Here is an 18184-nt window from a genome sequence, read left to right as displayed (position 1 = left end):
CAAAAATAAAGTTAAAACATTACATGAAAGCAGCTGCTCTTTCCAATGATTACACTTTAATTCATAAAACCACTTTTCATAAAAAGAAATTTTTCCCAGCTAAGCAGAAACCTGTACCCCTAAAGTTGAGGATACTATTAAAAATTTCGAACTATAGTTCGAAATCTTCTGGCAGATTGGACAAAAACTTCATCAAAATCATCAAGGCCTGTCTTCCATTTCTATAAACACCTTATTATATTATGTCCTGTTGTTGGAGTTTGAAAAAAGAAACAGAGGCAACACCCAGTGCATCTGTGTCCACATATGGATGTAGTTTTACCAGATCATTCGATGTTGTTGATTTGGCCACTTATAGAAGGGCTAACGTACTTAAGGAGGAATTTAAACTTTTTGTGTCTGTTGGTTCTGTAATTTCATAAACGACACTGCTAATCTCCTACCCGTACGTATTTTACATAATACTAGAGCGACTCGACTACCATTGTTAGAAGGTATATTGACTTTAGGTTCGAGTTCTGCCATTGTTGGTCTGTCATCACTCAGGGTATTGAAGGAAGCTTTGATAATGTTCCTATTCATAACATATATTTAACATCAGACCTAGTTTCAAGACCAGTTGCGGGTGGAATGAGACCTACTATGCCAATTAATAGTATGTCATTATTGTTTGCAAACGATTTGGTCAGGGTAAAATTTGTTAACAAACCCAAAATGGTAAGTGAGCAGATCACTGTTTTATATGAAGATGATGTTGTTGTTGAGGATAATCCATAAGCTTCCTTCATGTGCTGTGAGTTGAGCTTAGGCAAAGAAATTAAGCCAAAAAGAAATGTTTTGAACCCAAAGAGAATTCTGTGAATAACTGTTATTACACTCATTGGTGAGTGACAATGATGAAAGTTAGATATCTGATTCAACTGGTGAAGTTTATTTGCGAGAAGTAAACTGATCATTGAGCAGGAAAACGATCTACAGATCTGTTCATTATTTAAATACGCACTTCCAAAAGATGAACTGAAGAAAGTTCCAAGCGGTATTATTTTCAAAAATGGTGTGCTCATAAGAAAATTGAGATTACCAAATAAACTAGCCTCAGAGAACTGGGCTAGTTTATCAAATTGTTTTACAAAAGTGTATTGTTGTGATATATTGAAAGTAGCCCATAAACTCTCCATGAGAGGTCATTTAGGAGTCAGCAAGACGTGTCAAAATTGCAAGACATTTCTTTTTGCTGGAAATTAGGCAAGAGATTTCTCGGTTTGGTAAAAACATTTCACATCTGTCAATTGGTCAGAAAACCTTACCAGAAAACCCCCATTGCTCTTTAAAACCTGCCCCAACTTTCGAAAAACACCTAGAACATGTGATTATTAGTTATGTTATGACAATAAGATAACATTTGTGTCTGAGCACATTCACGTGCTGTGTAAATTTAGTCTCATACGGTTGTTTGTATTAACTGTCGTGATATTTAAAACTGTATAATTTTTTGACAGTGCATTGTATTTAATGTGTATATATATACATATATCAGTAAAAATTGTCTCACGTCAATTTTCAAATATCTAAGGAATGAGGTACAACGGATTTGTCGTTGTTTACTTTAATGCCTACGCTTGTTTCACCAGTTTTCTTTTTGCTTGTGACGTATAATTTAATAGTCTGTAACAAATTCTCACTAAAATTCATTGTCCTTTATTATGATAAATGGAAACCCAAATGGATTTAATCCCCTTGCTGTTGTCTTTGATATCCTCAACTTCTACAGGATCTACTTCATATTTTGCATATTATGTCACTCCTCTGCCTCTTTTGTACTCTATTCCTGTTAAATAGCCTGTAATCCTATATTTAAAAGATTTTGCGTCATCAAAACCATTTATGTTTAACCATTTCTCAGTTATCTCATTATGTCAAATTTTCCTCTTTCAACCATGCACTGCTATAGTAATCAATTTCATTTTTTATACGTCCACCATTATGGCTACTTTTACAGAGATGCCAACCATTACGATTTGAGAGTAATCATTACGAGTTTGGTTATACATTACGACTATTCGCTCATACAGACAAACATTACGACTTGTTGCAACTCTGAAGCTATTATATATTATACAGGCCTATACAATACTGATAAATTGTTACCTCAGGGCTTGAAAGAGGTGAAAATAAAATTTCTGGTGAGATACAAATAAATTTTGATAATAAATAAAAGACATAGTCCGAATGGCTCCTTGCAATAATCTTGTTTGTGCATGAAATAATAAAAAAATATTTGTTTCTCCGACGTATACCAATAGTTTAACTGCGGTGCTTCTTCATACTGGATACGTAAAGAAATACACAGTTACGTCATCAGTGCTTGTCAGCCAATCAGAGCTTGCACAAATGGGTATTTCTCGTTTACTAAGCGGCATAGAATATCAATGCGACCGTTCACAAAATGGGGGAAAAAAGACGCCTCCTTCACCAGATTGTCTTGTTCCTGTCAAATCTAAAATGACTAAAACTGTGAATCAAAAATTTAGGAAAGGGTATGGTGCAAAATATCTGGTCATTGCATCAAAAGTCAGTGACAGTCATGCGTTTTGTACAGTTTGTCATATAGATTTTTCTGTGGCACATGGCGGGATAAACGATTGTTCCAGACATACAAAATCGGCATCTCACCAACAAAAGGCTGAGGCAAAGACAAAAACGATACAGATAACGACAATTATGAGTAAGAATTCAGAATATGAAACCATAAGTGCAGAAGTGATGTTCACGTCATGTCTCATAATTTACCCCTAGCTGTAGTCGATCATGCAGGACATCTATTCAGAAAAATGTTCCCAGACTTCGATATAGCGAAAAAATATGGCTGTGTATGCAATCAAAAGGACAATGTTGTTATAACTCTCAACCATCCAGAGACATTCTCATGAAAGCAAAGGCTAAAACAGCTGCAAAACTATTACAATAAGTGTCATAAACTTGATATAAACTTGTCCTTACACAAAGACATTTTCTATATATGCAAAAACGGCTCATCTGGGTTGAGAAAATATTTTACATGGAAGAGCGAACAACGTTTTGACCTTCTTCGGTCACCGTCAGGTTCACAATGAAAAATGTGATTAACAGGAAGCTGACCACAAGTTTGGAAGGGGTCGTGTAACTGATTGTCGGAATGTAGAGGGCGGTGTTAGATGTGTGAATATATAATTTTATTTTATTATATTTAATATCGGTATAAAGGCGTTCCTTTATATTGGTTAATTTTGGGTTGAAGTTGTTGTATAAGTAAGGCTTCTTTAATTTTGCGTTTGTTTATGTTTCTTTCTCTATTTAGTATTTGAGTGTTTTCTATGGTTATGTTGTGTTTATTTGACTTGCAGTGTTCGAAACGTTGTTCGCTCTTCTATATAAAATATTTTCTCAACCCAGACGAGCCGTTTTTGCATATATATTTCTCTACAAGTGGGTTTTCTCAACATCACTGAAAGGCATTTTCTGCTTACTGTTTGTGCATGTTCAATGGTGTTTTACCAGTATGCTTGTTACTCTGAACTAAATAAAAGACAGAGTTTCAAAATATTTTTTTAAATTTATTTATTAAATACACAAAACACAGTCATAAACGAGCAATCTATAGCAGTAATAAATAATAATAGTTATAATAATAATATAATAATAAACAGCTTAGAAACATTGGTAAGGTCTAGTAGCCGCAAATGATAAAGGGCTCTGTCTACAATCATTAGGCTGTCATTTGAAACAGTTGGCATCTCTGCTTCTATACCCATTTCTAATGCGAAACGTTTCTCTGCCTCTATTTCTTTTTGCACTTTGTTTATCTTCGCACTGACCCCTATCTCGTATACATGCACCGCAAAATCTTTTTCTCTGCTAACCCCTTTATATCGCCTGTTCTGCCAGTTATATCATTCACCAGTTTCCATAGGTGGCAAAATCTGATTTTGTTCTCCCTATTTACCCACGTCTTGTCAAGAAACCATCTACAACTTTAGCCTCCTCAAGTTTATCATCCACTTCCTTTTCTGGATTTTTTGTTTTCCTTCCCTCCAAATGACGACCTGACATGATCAGGTAGTTAGGCACTTCACTCGTTATCTGAGGGTCACGAGTTCGAATCCCGGTCACACCGAATATGTTCGCCCTTTCATTCGTCGGTGTGTTATAATGTGACGATTAATCTTACTATTGGTTGGGAAAAGAGTAGCCCAAGAGTTGACGTTCGATGGTAATGACTAGCTGCTGTTCCTCTGGTCTTACACTGCAAAATTGGACACGGCTTGCGTACATAACCCTCATGTAACTTTCAGCGAAATTCAAAACAAACCAAACTCTCCAAATACAAGTGATCGTGGCCTGCTGAAGCTCAAATTTGTTGCTCAATAGAAGAGACTCATTGCAATTAAATTTATTACTTTTAGTTCTGATAATGAATTATTAAAACACAATATTTTGAATAAAGTAGTTTAAAGATTACGATAACTTAACACGTTTAATGATTTACCAGCGAGTTGGAATATACCTAAGCCTAAAGCACGGTTGCTACTGCAGCCTGTGGTTTTCAATTCTTCTGCATAAACACATAATCTGGGACTTTGAGAAAAATATTACTATTATTTTATCTACTGGGGGAATTTCGCTGTTATACATGATAACTTGTATAACTATCTCTCCTTATAGAGCATTTGCCTCTGGCAAAAAAGGTTCAGCACAGGGGTACGATATATCAACCCTAATTTTTTGACTGTTGAGAAAGTTGGAAAGTCATTACTGAGATAAAAGTTATTATATTAAATTAGAGCCTATTCTAAACGTTAATTGGAAAAAATATTTTAAAACAATGAGATGCGGTACTTAAAAGAACAACCTACTTCACTCTCTTTCCAAATCTGAAGAAATTAATACATTTTTTACGGAAGTTCTGTGCCATCATTCTTTTTCTAAATTTTTCAAATGAAACTTGTTCCTTTAGGTCACGTGAGTTCTACTTCTGACGTAATTACGTATAAGCGGTGTATCTATTGGATACTGTTACAAACCAACGTTGTTTTAAATTAAGTAATGATTGTTTCTACTGCGTTCTAAATCAATTTTGAAATACAAAAAAAAAAAAAAATAGATATAATGATAATAAACTCTAGGAACCTTTATTTCCACCCAATTTTTCAAGCAAAACCCTTTATTTCAAGATATTTCTGTTAAATATACACGATTCGAATATCACTAAAATACAACAAGTAGAAGAATTTTTTTTAATTTCGCGCAAAGCTTCTTGATGGCTATCTGCGCTAGCCGTTTTTATTTTTCAAATCTCCAACCTTCGGGAAAGTATGAAATGTAATTCATTTTAACTTCTATCGGGTGTTTTTTAGCCATAAATAATATATTTTATGTTTGTATTTAAAACGTTTGCAAAAGTATGATACTAAACTGAAAACAGTTGTAACTAAGTCATTGTTTCTTTAACAAAATTCTCATTTTTCTCATAAAAATACATATTTTCATGTAATGTGGCATAAGAAATTTAGAAAATGAAAATGTTATTTTTCTTTATTCATGGAATAGTTTTTATGAACTGTTCTGTCAATCTTCTAAGTACCATTTTCTAATTCCTTATGTTGAACACTTGGCCTCCAGTCTGATTTCATTCGGAAAAATATATTTAGGTTTATATTGTTTTTATTAACATATCAGCCATTTTGAAATAAGTTTATTATGCAGTTTAAAATGTAGAAACTTGAACGTTTTGAAACTGATTGAAAGCCGAGAATAATGGTACTATTTTCTTTCATAACCATTGATATCTTGTGAGGTTTAGTCTCTCATATGTCTATCACTGTAAATATGGTGTAATAACTGTGGATTTCATATCTGGTTCAATTTATAGATTATTCTTACTGAAGATTAATGGGAGTGTTTACTTCTATATTTAGATCGAGATCTAGTCTTTCAAGCTTTGTTTTCAGTGGAAGTGGAGAGATAATTGACATTAGGATGGTTTGTTTCTTTTGGAATTTCGCACAAAGTAACTCGAGGGTTATCTGTGCTAGCCGTCCCTAATTTAGCAGTGTAAGACTAGAGGGAAGGCTAGTCTTCACTACTCACCGCCAACTCATGGGCTACTCTTTTACCAACGGATAGTGGGACTGACCGTACCATTATAACGCCCCCACGGCTGGGAGGGCAAGCATGTGTTGGAGCGACTCGTGCGCGAACCCGCGACCCTCAGATTACGAAGCGCACGCCTTAACGCGCTAGGCCATGCCAGGCCACATTAGGATGGTAGCTATAGAGTTGCACATATGTACAGCTGGCCATTAGAAAAGTTTTAGTAAATTTCTTTGGAGTGTCAGCTGTATAAAATGTTATTTTACCTTACTATGTTTCAGTAGGTTTGTTTGTTTTTGAAAAAAAGGAAATGAAATTGAGCGATATTACTGATTTAAATCACATGTTTTTGTATAAAATCAGTCAGAAAACATCTTTACTGATGAAAACCCTCAGCACATAAAGTAAAATTTTCAAATTTTATCATTTTTGGAGATATTAATACAACAACAATGTGATCTGTTATGTACGTTTTCTGTATAAAATTGTTATTGGAGCTCCGATTGTTGCTAGATGTCCTGCTAAACTATTATTTTTGCATTTATGATGCAATAAAAGTCACTTGTAGTCTCAAATGCAGTATTTCTACATTGATTAACTGAAGAAAAATTAATAATAACGAATTTCAAGAACGATTTAGTTGATACTTTGCACAGTTGGTTGTGATTTTTTGGTAAGCAAATTCACCCTTTATGTCAAACAAGAGAAACCAAAACCATAAATCGGTCAGTCACTACTTGGCGCTGAAGTCAAGGAAGAGAAATATAAAAACAAGCATGGCGGTAGTGGGAGAGGTAAGTGTAATATCCATTTGTTAACTGAATTGTATGTCAATACCAGTTAGAACGATCGAATTGAATAAAGATCAGTTTAAGGAAAGTAAGTTCCTGAATATCGATAAACTTTTTAGTTGATTAACTCTGTGTAGATATCTCAGTACTGTGATAAACTAAGCCAGACTCGTTAACGTAGCCTGGAAGTGAATTGTAATCGACAGGATCTCCTAAATGTTATGTGATAGTCAACAGTACGTGTCTTACAATTACACCACGTTTGTTATTCTGGTCGTCAGTCCATAAAACGTGAAAATCAACTTATCCATTCTGACGAGAAATGATGATCTGTCTGGCTGAACTGAACTATGTTCTTTGTAATGTAGGTTTACCGTGTTCTGTGAGAAATAGTCAACGCACAGGAGGTATCCAAGCTCGTATGACAGGAGTCGACCATCGTACAAGTACGTATCTGATTAAGAGTGATCACTCTAGAGAGATATAAGTTTACTATGTATGTATTATTCACATGGTACAGTTAAGGTAACATTGAAAGATATTAGTGTTTCTTATAATCTGTTGTATGTATAAATTTTACATATGTGACAAACAATTACATTAAAATGACACAAAAAATGTAAAGTTCTCGACCTTTCTGGGAAAAACACATCACGTGATGTTTCAGAGGCATGTTGATTAATTTTGATGGTAAAGCATCCATTAACTAAGACAGTGCCCCTAGCTTGAACAGCAGTAAGTCTTCGTCTTTACAACACTAAAATGAAGAGTTTGTTTCCTCAATAGATACAGCAGATAGCCCAGTGTGGCTTTGCTTTAAGAAAACACACACACTTCACACACCAAAGCAGTAGCAAAAGAAATAGAAAGAATCATTTGTTCTGTGTCTCCATACCAAAACAGTTTTGAATATGCAAACTGGCAACTAATGTGACAATCAATGCGATATGAAGTCGCAGTACAATATAATTTATCGGAACATCTTTATGATACAGTTTAGTATTTCGTAGGTATCCTGATATAATTTTTCTTGTTTGTAAGACACCTCAAAATCATATACTGACATATTTACTAGCGTAGTATTCCCAAAAGAGTCTGTGTTTTTATAACTGACATTAGAATAAATAGTGACACCAGTTTTACAATAAACTTTGCCAAATAAATATTTTGAAAGGGAAGTATCAAAATAAATGAAACGTACCTCAAGGTATAACATAATTGATAAAGAGAAAACCTGTATCCTTTCACAAAATTCCAAATTTCTGTGATTAGTTTAATGAGTTGATTCAGTTACTAAGTGTATAAACAAATAAAAACCTGCTGTTAAAAACCGTTTTGAAGAACGAGTTTTCTTTTTCGCACAAATCTCACACTGTGAAAAATCTTATATTCCTATCGGTGACAGTAAATGACCTAAAAAAGATTTAACTTTCCGTTATTTTCTCCACTGTATATTACAGGAGAAAACACGATTTTTAAAAGTCGTTGTGAATTAAATATTTCAGTGCACACTAAATAACACGCAGTGCTCGTAACTACCTGGCAATGGAATATTTCTCTAGTTGCTTTAGAAAAAGAATTTCAGAATTAAACTGAGGCTAAATTAGAAAAAAAAAACTAAACCTAAACGGAAAAACAAGCCGAGCCAAAAGAATAAAAACAAACTCAGCCTTAAATACGAAAACAAGAGAAGATCAGTTACTAGGTATAAAAAGATGTAAAATAAGAAAGTAACATATATTCGTATGTGCAATTTATAGAAAACTTACAATCCTTACTATTTTTACTGCTGGATTATTCAACATCATCTGAACTGCTACACCTTCATACACCGGATACAGCGACCCTATCTACCACTAAAGGAATCGATCCACTGCACGGGATGAGGTTAGTTATGTATGAGTTTTTATGTTCAGCTTTGGAAACAACGGATAACACACATTTTGCCAACAAATTAAAAATTTTATTTTTGTTTCGTTTAAAAAGTATTTAAACATTTGACTGAATACAAAGGATCTGTTGATTTTTCTGATTTTTTTTAGTCTATTTGTTTTGTGTAGATGTGGATGGCTTGACAAATCAAGTCGTTCCTCAGCGTACATCTTTTCTTCTTTCCATCCCAGTGACCTTTGGTGGGTCTTCGACTGTAATCTCATTCTTCCTCTTCCGCTGACTCTTCAACCTCAGGGACTTCTGGTCTCTTGTTTGGACTCTGGAATCTAACAGTGTTGTTGTTGATATTGTGTATTTATTTCTTCTGTTAAATTATTGTAAAAACTAATAAAACGTTCCTCAAGAAAATTCAATGGCTTTCTCGCACCTTTTTCTCCAGTGAAAATTAATCACATACTGCTAGAATGTCATGTTTTATACGGTAAGCTTTATGGGATATCAAGCTATTGTTGAGACGATTAGCTTAATATAAAGACACAAGGATCCGAAATATTTCAAAACACTGGTTGTAAATAAAATACATATCTCCAAAAGGAGTTACTATTTTCAACACAGAATAAATCATATTTTGTCTGTTAGTAAATAACTGCTGCAAGTATAAAATGACGTTTTATGTTTAATTTTTGATATGTTTCTTATTCTACTTAGTATTATAGTCCAGGATTCACTGACCGAATAGAATACAGATATCCTAAGCTCAGTGATTCGGTTCATGAGAAAATTTAGGTTTCAGTTTTCTTTAAGATATAGAATCATTTCCTGAAGCCCCCGCCAATACAGCGGTAAGTCTATGGCTTTATAATGCTAGATTCAAGGGTTACATTACTCTAGGTGAGCTCAGTAAATAACCCAATTTAGCTGTGCTGTAAGAAAAGTACACACACTTCCTGAATGAATTTGTAATTGTTTTGCAAATTAGACTTAAAATGCAACCGCTTTACAATCGATAGAACTATATACAATATACCAAAAATACACAATTATGTCTAGTATAATTGTAATGCATGCACGATATTCATAACGGTTTTAACGCTTTTTGTAGCTCACTATATAATAACCTAAATTCATTTAGGCGTGAATAATACTGAGGAGTTTTAAATAGATGAAAATGAGATCCACAGTGAACTACGTCACAGATTATGTTTTTAATTTTACTTATGGTGAAAATATACGAAATCACAAATAAAATTTCATGATACAGTTAATTTCGCAAAACACAAATAAGCAAATCATAATAAACACTTATTCAGTTACAGAAATCAAAAAATGGCATAAAGAAAAATTTGTTATCGAAAATACAGAACAAAAATGAAACGCCATCTGCCGAAAAGTAACATATACTTCTGTGTTATAATATCACAGGTAATTTCAAATGGTAACATTTAACACTTAAAAATAGCTATCTTTACTGAGAGAAAATTTATAAATTTTCAAATAATTTGTATTTTAGAACTTATGTTTTTTGTTCTAATTTTGAAATATTTATTTACACAAATTATTCACAATTTAGAACAAAACGACGAATAAATACTTACCTTAACCATTGGGCTACTCTTTTACCAACGAATAGTAGGATCGACCGCAACTTTATAATGCCCCCACTTCTGAAAGGGCGAGCATGCTTGGTGTGATGGAAATTAGAACCCGCGACCCTCAGATTACGAGTCGAATACTTTAACCACACGGCCATACTCTTCAGTAAAGAGTAACATGGTATACATTTATACACGTGATATTTTTACAAAAATATCAACAACTCTAACTTTATTCACTGTCTGAAGTACTTTTCTCTGCGAAGTATTTAGATTTAAATTTATTTTGGCAATTAGTTTTTCCTTGTCAGAATTGCTTGGTTATAATTACGTTTAATTTCTTTCGATCATCAAAAATACTAAACATTTATCATGCTCCACATTTCGGGGTGAAGTACAGGTAAGTACCATGTGTTTTCTGTTCTTTGTATTAAACGGAGATGAGTTTTTCAAAATTGTGTTATTGTTTTAATATTTTACTACGTGGACACAAAGAGTTGCTCAAATAGGCTCTTCAATCTTCCTTGTTTCGTTGAGTGCACACAAGTTGTAAGTGCAGTACTTAGCAAGTAGCCAAGTTTCGTGCAGGGAAGATAACATGTTTTAAAGAGAAATTGAAAGCTGTATTCTCTATCAACGAATCGATCACGGAATAACAATGATAGGCTACCGCGTCCAGGCGCTAGAATCAATTTCCAGTGAACAAGAATCTTTTGTGCTAGGTGCGTTCATGTGCAGATCTGAGCTTGTTTTTAATGCCAATATGTTCTCAAGTATAAAGTCAAGTTTGTCCTTATAACAGAAAAAATAAGAATTTAGTAGAATTAAGAACTTTTCATAATTTTTTTAGTTTCTTACATTTCCTAAAGTTGTAAGTTAATTTGAGCCTTCAGCCACAGTATTGTTTAACTTAACGTGGTTTTCACTTTTCTTTGGTTGAACCATTATTATTTAACAGCATTCTTACATGTTCGACGCACCCAGTTGCCCTTGTATTTTATGTTTTTATTTTGTGATTGTATTTCTGTGAATATACATTTTTATTTCGGTAGTTCTTTAGATCTCATTTGGAGACCTAAGAATAATTTCATTATTCGATTAGACTATGAGTCGGCGGGGGGTTGGTGCGGTTTACTAGGTGCCTTCCCTCGAATCTACCTAGCTTGGAATCGCCAGGTGATTAAGGCACTCGACTCGTAATCCGATGGTCACGGGTTTGAATCCACGTCACACCACAACATCCTCACTCTTTCAGCCGTGGGGTCGTTATAATGTGACGGTCAATCTCTCTATGTGTTGTTAAAAGAGTAGTCCAAGAGTTAGTAGTCATTACCAAATGACTAGCTACTCTCCCGCTAGTCTGGAACCTTTATCTAAAGAAACGCTCAGTGAAGGTGTCGTGCTCTTTGGATCTTGCAGATCTTACAGAATAATGGTGATGACCTGTCACTGGATGAGATTCTTCATCTTCACGTTCATCATTTCTTGGGTGAGACACGTTCAAATTGAGATTACTCTGTTATCTTGATGTCTGATCATCATTCTCTGTATGTTCTTTTCTTGTAGGTTGTTGATCAAGGGCTTCGATGACACAAGAATTATTGTTTTTGTTCCTTTCTTGTGTTGATTTGTTTGAATGAAATTGTTTCAGAGGACCTTGTGTTTGACTGGTATCGAGTTCATTCAGGATTCCGATGACGCTAGATATAGATTTCAAAGTTCTCATAAAGATCATATATTTATAATGTTCTATATACTTAAACATCATAAATGAATCTTATAAGTTTCGAATGTTCTAAATGTTCATTCAATTTTTCTCCCAATAACCACCCTTTCTCTGCAAACAGTGAAAGAATGTAAAGATACAGGATGTTATGAACTAGACCATATGGAACTGTTCCTTTTCTTTTTTATACTACGCATATGAGGTTAAACTAGGTAGTAGATGTTCCCTCCCCCTCAAACACAATTTGTGTTTTACTTCTGCTAGTGCTTAAAAAACAATAAACGCCCTAGCATTCTACATAATGACCCACCACATTCGTGTCCTAGTACTGGGTATTTGTTTTGAGGCTAAAATTCTTTCATTTATGTACTTATCTTATAAAAAAAATGTACAATCCGACATTGTTGACAACAAAGCAATTGTCCCCATTGTAGTACAGTGAAACAATACATACAATCAGTCGTTTTTTATGACAAAGCAGTTGTCCCCATTGTAGTTCAGTGAAACAACACATACAATCAGATATTGTTGACAACAAAGCAATTGTCCCCATTGTAGTACAGTGAAACAATACATACAATCAGATATTGTTGACAACAAAGCAGTTGTCCCCATTGTAGTACAGTGAAACAATACATACAATCAGATATTGTTGACAACAAAGCAGTTGTCCCCATTGCAGTTCAGTGAAACAACACATACAATCAGATATTGTTGACAACAAAGCAATTGTCCCCATTGTAGTACAGTGAAACAATACATACAATCAGATATTGTTGACAACAAAGCAGTTGTCCCCATTGCAGTTCAGTGAAACAACACATACAATCAGATATTGTTGACAACAAAGCAATTGTCCCCATGTAGTACAGTGAAACAATACATACAATCAGATATTGTTGACAACAAAGCAGTTGTCCCCATTGCAGTTCAGTGAAACAACACATACAATCAGATATTGTTGACAACAAAGCAATTGTCCCCATTGTAGTACAGTGAAACAATACATACTATCAGATATTGTTGACAACAAAGCAATTGTCCCCATTGCAGTTCAGTAAAACAACACATACAATCAGTCATTGTTGATAACAAAGCACTTGCATTCATTTTTATATAGAAAACAATATATACAATCAGACATTGTTCCAATTGTAAGTACAATAAAACAATACGTACAAGCAGACATTGTTGACAGCAAAGCAATTGTAAGTACAAAAAAACAATACATAAAATCAGACACTATTGACAGCAAATGATTTACCTCCATTGCTTGCTTCAGTCTCCACTGGAGTTCTTCATTTTCCATCGATAATTGAGAGTTTGACTTAACTTCTCTCTCACACACTTCCTTTAGTTGTAGACTTTCACTTCTTAACTGTCTGCAAGTTGAAATATGAAAATCAAACTTAGTCAGACCACAGTTTCTATCTAACGAGTTTCTTGAACAAAGCGAAACAGATCTAGTTTGTTCTTTGTAGAAGTTAATCTTATTTTCATGACATATATTGTCAGAAACAACATCTAACAAGTGATGGATTATAAACCAGGTACAAATTATTTTAGTATAGAACTATTTGTGGCTTGTTAGACAGCCGAAAATACCCAGTTTTGAGCCTATGCTTAAACTAAGGGATTTTCAGTGATGGGACAAATATCATATCTTAATGTATAATGTGCACTTTCAGAGCAAAACCTGTTTTATATTGGTGGTTGTGTTTCATGTTTCTGTAGATATAGTTTTATTAAAAACAAATAACCTCCACATGCATGCATTACATTATTTGATCCTTAAAGATGTGATGTTTAATAGTCTGTAACAACATAACAAGTCTAGATAGTTGTTTGATTCTAATAATGAGCTGTCATGTTTACATGGTTCATAGTAAGAAGTTTATAATCAAATTCATTGGTGGAATAAGTGTCCTATTTCTATACACACTTTTACAAAACACGTTTCGAACTGTGTTATGCTCGATTAAATTATGATTAGTTCTTTTATCAGATTAGACAGTCTTTGACTAGATTAGATGAAATATAGTAATTTGAGTCTATACTATTAACAACTAATAAGGCAAGTTTACGATCTTATGTTTACTCATGAACAACTTAAGTGATTAAGGCATAAATATAGTTAACAGTAATTTTATAGAAGTCACGAGAGTAATCATTAAAATGTCACTATCTGTTGTAATCATTAAAATGTCACTATCTGTTGTAATCATTTAATGTCACTATCTGTTGTAATCATTAAAATGTCACTATCTGCTGAGCTGTCGAAATAATTGATCTTAGAACCTGTCTACAGTAAAAGTTGCTGTTGTTTTATTTTAGAATTAATTTGTGATTCCATGTTTAATAAATATTATAGTTTTAAGATTTCTATAATTTACTTTCAGTATTGTCAAATTATAGAAGACTGAATGGAGTCAGAACAGGGTTAAACTATAGTCTAAGAGAGATACTGAAAAAAGTAAATTAAAATTATAGAATTATTTGTTTGAAACTAAAAGTAATTCATGGATTACTTAAGACAATTAGCTAACTAGAAACACTCGTTGTTCTAAAAAAACAAAAGTTAAACTCATAATGGACTGAATCACTTCTAATGACACTCTGATGGGATATGTTAAGTCTCATTATGACATTATGTTGGATGAAATAAGTATAAAATAAATCATATTACAGAAGTTAACATTACTGTTTCCCCCCTGATCATGTTAAACAATTAGGTACAAAAAAGTAACTTAATCGAAATTGGATATATTCTTAATGATTTATAATTGAAACAAATACACATATTTATGGTTTGTAAAGTAATTCACTTGGTGAAGGAAAATGTAGTTCACTACACAGTTACACTAAATGAATAACAACAGCTGGCACCAGCTTTTTGTGTCAAGAAGAAAGCAATAACACGTAATATCAAATTAAAATCTTAAAAGGTTCTTATAAATCATTGTTGTTTTAATTTAGTTTTTAACAATAACTGTACAAGCAATAACGATATCAATGCAAATAAACTTGGAATTAAATCAGGAGAATGAGAAGACACTCCTTAATTATGATTGTGTTGTTTGCTGTTTGGTCATACGTTTACAGTTAACCTGTAAACTGGTAATCGTATTTGATCACAACTTCAAATGATTTAGTTCACTTTGGACTTAGCAGTCGTCTAGTTGCTGGAACTCCAATTACCTCTCAGTTCGAACTTTTTCATCCAACATAGCTCGTAAATCTTCATTTCTTGCCTTCAGCTTCTCTATCTCTCGTTTTGCAGATGGTAACTTATCTAACTAGTGATTTAATAAAAAAAATAAACTTTAATTTGAAATATAAACAAATAAATTTCTTTACATATTCTATAATGATGTAACAATTCTAAAAGATGGCTCTTTGATCCTAACAATATGATAGTGAGTTTTAACAACAGATATATAGTCTCGAATAATGAAACAAGTCTATACGGTTCACTAATCCTAACAATATGTTGTTTTTATTTGACTATACTTACATAGGTAATGAATCTACATAGCCATTTGATTGTAATGGTTAACTATTTTGTTTAACTATGTTTACATTGTTTATAATATTATTATAATAAGTCTAGATCACTATTTAACCCTAACAATGTGAGACTTTGTTTCTTAACACAATCCAATACTGTAGTATAGCTGTCTATACTTTTTTTTAGATACTCAGAGCCTAAATAAATACTGCAAAAAAATACAATAAAAAAGTAAAAAAATAACCTCTTTCTGCATTTCCAGGTTTTCTTTACGAAGGCGATGTATGTCTGCAACCTTGAACTCCAGCACAGTTTGAAGGCTTTCTACTTCTTTCTCAAGATAACATTTCTCATCAAGAATCCTCTGCGAAGAAAGTGTATTCTTTTTATTTCAACACGTATAACAATTAGTATATTTGATGATGTAGTTTTACTCTCACAGATGTGTTTTTATTTTGGACGAGTTAGTAGTGAGTGGCTAAATGGTTCGTTATTGTCAATCCAAAAAAGTCTACAGTTTGCAGTCAGTTGCTGCAAGATCTCGTTTTATTGTGCCATTGGTGCATTATAAGTTTGATAATTATATGCTTATATTATATTAGAGTAGCCTAGTAATTGACTGTCTTCTATACTTCAAGTTTATCAGTTCAGAGTTGGGGATCACTAGACCAATTAGCCCTTTTGTAGCTTAGTGCAAATATTCATAAAAAATCAAACAAACATTCTTGCTTCTTTTCTCATACATTTATATGTAAGTAATAATATAATCATCCATGAGTTAGTGTATTACACTTCATATTAGTGTGTTTTATTTTTTGTTTTAAACACATTACAACTCACTAATGATATTAACATATCAAACCAGATTAAACATTAAATACAATACCAAAAATTTAAGTGTTTTCTTCAGATAAATCCATTTACTTTATTTGAGTGTTTTTTGTTTGTTGTTTTTTTTGGGTAGGGTTATAAAATTATTAATATGCACAGGTGTTAAAATTATTCCATTATTTAGTGCAGAAAAAAATGAATCTTTTAGTAAACATTAGCTTGTCACATCAGAAAATTTCTAGAATTGTATCTCTTTCATAAAATTACTCCACTAGAGGGCATTAAAATGATCAAATGAAAAAAATAATATCATTACTGGGTTGGTGCTTGTTTTTTGAATTTCGCATAAAGCTACTCGAGGGCTATCTGTGCCAGCCGTCCCTAATTTAGCAGTGTAAGACTAGAGGGAAGGCAGTTAGTCATCACCACCCACCGACAACTTTTGGGCTACTCTTTTACCAACGAATAGTGGGATTGACTGTCACCTTACAACACCCCTACGGATGAAAAGGCGAGCATGTTTGGCGCGACCGAGATGCGAACCCGCGACCCTCAGATTACGAGTCGCACGCCTTAACACGTTTGGCCATGTCGGGCCGGGTTGGTGTTTGACCAAGTTAAACGACAATGAGTCTCATCTATCACGCTTTTTTGTTAAGACTCAATGGTGATGAAGTTTACCTATTTCTAAAGTCCTGGTTTTGGTTATAAACAATTTTAGTTTATAAAGACAAATACTACATACTGGAGAATGAAATGGAAGTCATTCTTAAAAAAAACCAACAAAAAAACACTTACCAGAACATACAAGTTGATTTTCGAAAATTATATATTCTATTTATGCCATGTTGCTTATAAGATTTTCTTAAAAAAACAAGTTTAAAATAGAAAAGTTAATAATATGGAATATCTTTTATTTGAAGAAAACAGAAAATTAAGCCATAGAAATATTTTTGACATACTTACTTGAAAGTAGGAAAGTTGAAATAATTTTAGTATTGTTTCCACAAAATTGGTAATCAGTTGAAAAAAAAAACACATCCAGATAAAGTGTTGAAAATGAACTTTCTAATTTTATGAACTAAAGTTGTATGTTATCATTATTATTATTGGTTTAATACTGTCGTTGTTTAAATATGTTCTTCTAAGTGCCTATCTCATGTATCAACCTATATTTCCTATTCTACACAATGAGCCAGTTGCGATCTGTCCATCACAGGTGATAAAACCCAATTTTAGTGTTATAAGCCTGCAAAATTATCACTGAACCACTGAGGGCCCTGTTATAGTAGTCAGATACCAGTAGCGGGTCATACCTGTAATTTCATGTTGGTGTCTCCATGCAGACTGCTTTCCATCTGCTTCTGTAGGTCTTGTAGCTGCTGCTTTAAGATCTTTACAGCTTTCTCATTGCTCTCTGAAGCCAGTTGCATCTGCTTTGCAAAGTCTTTCTCTAATTCTATTGAAAAAAAACACAAAGATATTGCAGAACTACTCAACAAACACAGCCATGACAAAAGCCATCTCGATATAAATTTTTGTCTTTTTGCATTTGCTTTAAACCTTGTACCTAACCATTAACATTATTTGAATATAGCTAATGTTTAATTGATGTTTCATAAATCTAACCAAGCTGTAACAGACAGCAAAACCTTTTCCTCTCCAGTGATATAGTAAGGATTCTATGCTATACAAATGTAAAACTCAGTACTAC

General features: G+C 33.2%; 2 protein-coding genes across 6 annotated transcripts; one reads left to right on the top strand and one right to left on the bottom strand.

Moving 5' to 3' along the window:
• The first annotated feature begins 6704 nt into the window (after nucleotides 1-6704).
• Nucleotides 6705-9211, top strand: LOC143233561 (uncharacterized). 5 transcript variants are annotated; one of them, XM_076469913.1, is made up of 4 exons: nucleotides 6705-6923; nucleotides 7289-7366; nucleotides 8762-8807; nucleotides 8981-9211. In XM_076469913.1, exons 2-4 carry the CDS (start codon nucleotides 7342-7344, stop codon nucleotides 9141-9143), a joined length of 234 nt encoding a protein of 77 aa, XP_076326028.1. In that variant the 5' UTR covers nucleotides 6705-6923; nucleotides 7289-7341; the 3' UTR covers nucleotides 9144-9211. The 5 variants fall into 5 exon arrangements, with proteins under 5 accessions (XP_076326028.1, XP_076326027.1, XP_076326025.1 ...); XM_076469912.1 differs by having other exon boundaries at nucleotides 8681-8807; XM_076469910.1 differs by lacking the exon at nucleotides 6705-6923 and having other exon boundaries at nucleotides 6931-7366.
• Nucleotides 9212-10877: 1666 nt separating this feature from the next.
• LOC143233560 (microtubule-associated tumor suppressor 1 homolog A-like) lies at nucleotides 10878-17925 on the bottom strand. Its single transcript, XM_076469907.1, has 5 exons — nucleotides 17787-17925; nucleotides 15884-16003; nucleotides 15330-15427; nucleotides 13396-13513; nucleotides 10878-12105 (listed from the first exon to the last, which is right to left on the bottom strand). Exons 1-5 carry the CDS (start codon nucleotides 17901-17903, stop codon nucleotides 12085-12087), a joined length of 474 nt encoding a protein of 157 aa, XP_076326022.1. The 5' UTR covers nucleotides 17904-17925; the 3' UTR covers nucleotides 10878-12084.
• Between the last annotated feature and the right edge of the window lie 259 nt (nucleotides 17926-18184).

Source organism: Tachypleus tridentatus, chromosome 12 (assembly GCF_004210375.1).
Source record: "Tachypleus tridentatus isolate NWPU-2018 chromosome 12, ASM421037v1, whole genome shotgun sequence".
Taxonomy (NCBI): domain Eukaryota; kingdom Metazoa; phylum Arthropoda; class Merostomata; order Xiphosura; family Limulidae; genus Tachypleus; species Tachypleus tridentatus.
This window is presented reverse-complemented; position numbering and strand designations above follow the sequence as displayed.

Bases quoted from the DNA above. Each gene is read 5' to 3' on its own strand.
- LOC143233560 (XM_076469907.1), bottom strand. From the start codon at position 17,903: ATGCAACTGGCTTCAGAGAGCAATGAGAAAGCTGTAAAGATCTTAAAG. The intron at 15,428-15,883 runs GTTATTTTTTTA...TTAAATCACTAG, and splicing joins ACCTGGAAATGCAGAAAGAG to TTAGATAAGTTACCATCTGC. The intron at 12,106-13,395 runs GTAAATCATTTG...ATCTATATCTAG, and splicing joins GACTGAAGCAAGCAATGGAG to CGTCATCGGAATCCTGAATG.
- LOC143233561 (XM_076469908.1), top strand. From the start codon at position 7,243: ATGATGATCTGTCTGGCTGAACTGAACTATGTTCTTTGTAATGTAGGT. The intron at 7,367-8,680 runs GTACGTATCTGA...TGCAATTTATAG, and splicing joins AGGAGTCGACCATCGTACAA to AAAACTTACAATCCTTACTA. The intron at 8,808-8,980 runs GTTAGTTATGTA...TGTTTTGTGTAG, and splicing joins GATCCACTGCACGGGATGAG to ATGTGGATGGCTTGACAAAT.